The following is a 2,500-nucleotide window of genomic DNA, read 5'->3' on the forward strand; positions in this document are numbered from 1 at the left end:
AACCGTGGGTTCTTAGTGGTATGCATAGGCGAAGAGAAGCTTGAGTAAAAGAAAAAGTAGCAATACCACAGTTTCTAACAAAACTTATCTCTTCTTTCGAAACATGCCTTGGTTAGAAGGGTTTTCTCCATTTATTACGGTACGCTGCGCTGTTAATCAGTCTCTCTTCCATACATTTCACGTCAAAAGAAATAAACATCATGATTCAATGCAATTCTGCTTCCACGCAACAGCCGAGAACAGAATAACTCCACTTTAATTCTCTGGCTATTTCCTCCATTGCTGCAGGGGATATTTACACTTGAATTTTTTTTTTCCCTTATCGTCGCTTTCCCCGGTGACCTCTTCATGTACCTTACACGATTATGATTCAGATTTTTTAAAAGCTAAACAAACCTTTCTTGGACTTAACAATGCGGGCAAGAATCGTCCGATAAAATAAGGTTTCCTGAAAATACTGAAACGGAAAAAATGAAGTCTTGCTGACGGCAGGGATTGGAAGAAACCGAAACTGATATCACACATATACCCATGCACCGAATGCATAACTCATAAACAAAATACTGGGCTACAAAACAAACTCGGTCGCTCCCTAACACAAATTTACTGCATGTCCTGATAGTGAACTCTACAAATATGAACTCAATCCATCAGACCAAAAACTGGGTGTAGCAAAGGAAGTAAATGAATGAAAAATGGTTCCAAGATCATTACGCCAATTCTGTTCCAAGACCCTGACCTCGCTTCCATGACGCTGCTTGGAACTTTCCCGGTTTTCTCGAAAGATTCCAGAACCTTTTCAACATCTGCAGTGGCCTGTTTGAGTTGCTGCAACATGAAAAATACAAAATAAAACTCTAGGGCTTCATTAACTGCCAAATGAAGAGGTTACGTTATTTGAGAGATCTCAGATTGCGTGCATGTGCTTCTGCTTGCAACGATAAATAAGGCAAATATGGTATTGGGTATCATAAAGCGCGTTATCCAAACGAACAACCAAGATGTGTTTTCGCAGCTCCACAAGTCATTAGTCAGACCTATACTTGAGTATACGGCTCCTGTTTGGAGCCCGTACTCGATTAAGTATATTGTGGCGTTAGAAACGGTACAAAGAACTTCGAGACTTCTTTTAGGCAGAAACGGGGTGAAATGAGTTAAAACACCGCTGCAGTTATTGAAATGGCAAAAACTAGAAAAGCGCAGAGAATTTCTATCTCTGGTTCAACGTTATAAGACTTGAGTTTGCCAAAAGTACTCGTACAAGAGCTAATCTCGAGTACAAACTTAACTGCAGAAGCGCGGTTTGTAATTGTTACAAATATTCTTTCTTTATTAGCAGTGTTGTACTACGTTATGTTACTGGAGAGACAATTGTGTTCTTAAATTGTCCAGATAAGTGCATGCGAGGATGACTTCACTCTTAAGACTTCTCTCATTCTAGTTTTTCTCTTTTTTGAGAGGTTTCTGTGTGGATATCCGTATCTAATAGGCAAACAATCTGCTAAAATCAAACAATTTTCTTGATTTTTGACAAAACGCAAATATCAGCCTGCATGAGGTCTTTTTGCAATAAACACAATCGTGCTTAACCTCTCTATTGTTAGTGGACTGGCACCAGAGATGCAATCTGGTCCGAGGCAAGTTTTTATGTGGGGAAGGAGGTTTTCTTGCGATTGCTGAAACTAATTTTTGCGATTGGGACGGACAGGTTTTTGCTTGGCATTAACTTTTGCGATTTGCGGAAAGTCGCGTTCAAATGGAACGATTAGCACTTGAGTACAAGCAATCGAAATACGAACGTTCTTTGTAATGTTATAGCTTTGCTTTTGGACAAAATAAACGTTTGAAGTAAATGGACACCAATTTCGTTTTTGATTGACGTGTGGCCATTTTTTTGCACCGATTATCCTCCGTGGGAAAATATTTGGGTTTTTCTTTTGCTGATCGCGAAAACCACCGCAAAACCCGCGAAAATTAAGAGCGACACGGTAAGTTAAAAAACAACTCGTCATTATTCGCATCCATTTTTCATTTGCAATTTTAAGTACAAACCTTTTCTTGTTCACTTTCTCCTTTTGCTCCAACCAACCCCGAGTTGTCCTCATACATCCCAAAAATCTCTAATGGCTCCTGTTTAAAAACAGGATAGAGAAAACCAAGCTAAATATCGAATGCAGCGGGAGGCAATTCATTGCAAGGGAGGTTTTCATCCCATTCTAGAAGCGCGTTTGGCAGAAACCTAAAACCTGAACAGATTAGAAGTAGCCCTTAAACCTGGTTTTCACTAGCGACGCAAGTACAAGCACAAATCTAAGTAGCTTACATGTATGCTAGTGAAAACGAACGTCAACCACGGCATCCGCCATTTTGTTCAAATGTTCAGACGCGGGGAATCTGTAACGAGCGCTTTAATTGGCCAGACGCTTGTGTTTGCGTCGCTAGTGAAAACCAGGCTTTAGCTTCGAAACAACACAAAGAAATTAGCAGAATAAAAAGCACT

General features: G+C 40.0%; 1 protein-coding gene across 3 annotated transcripts in view; it reads right to left on the bottom strand.

Moving 5' to 3' along the window:
* Positions 1–2,500, bottom strand: part of LOC138018446 (Fanconi anemia group A protein-like) — a 56,592-nt gene that overhangs the window by 37,378 nt on the left and 16,714 nt on the right. For all 3 annotated transcript variants that reach the window (XR_011126026.1, XM_068865074.1, XM_068865073.1), the window contains exons 17-19: positions 2,053–2,130; positions 740–828; positions 397–457 (exon numbers count right to left, since the gene is read on the bottom strand). Coding sequence is in view for 2 of the 3 variants with exons in the window: in XM_068865074.1 (XP_068721175.1) it covers positions 397–457; positions 740–828; positions 2,053–2,130 (228 nt within the window). In the remaining variant the exon portion in view is untranslated. The remainder of the gene's footprint in view (positions 1–396; positions 458–739; positions 829–2,052; positions 2,131–2,500) is intronic.

This window comes from Montipora capricornis, chromosome 10, assembly GCF_036669925.1.
Source record: "Montipora capricornis isolate CH-2021 chromosome 10, ASM3666992v2, whole genome shotgun sequence".
Taxonomy (NCBI): domain Eukaryota; kingdom Metazoa; phylum Cnidaria; class Anthozoa; order Scleractinia; family Acroporidae; genus Montipora; species Montipora capricornis.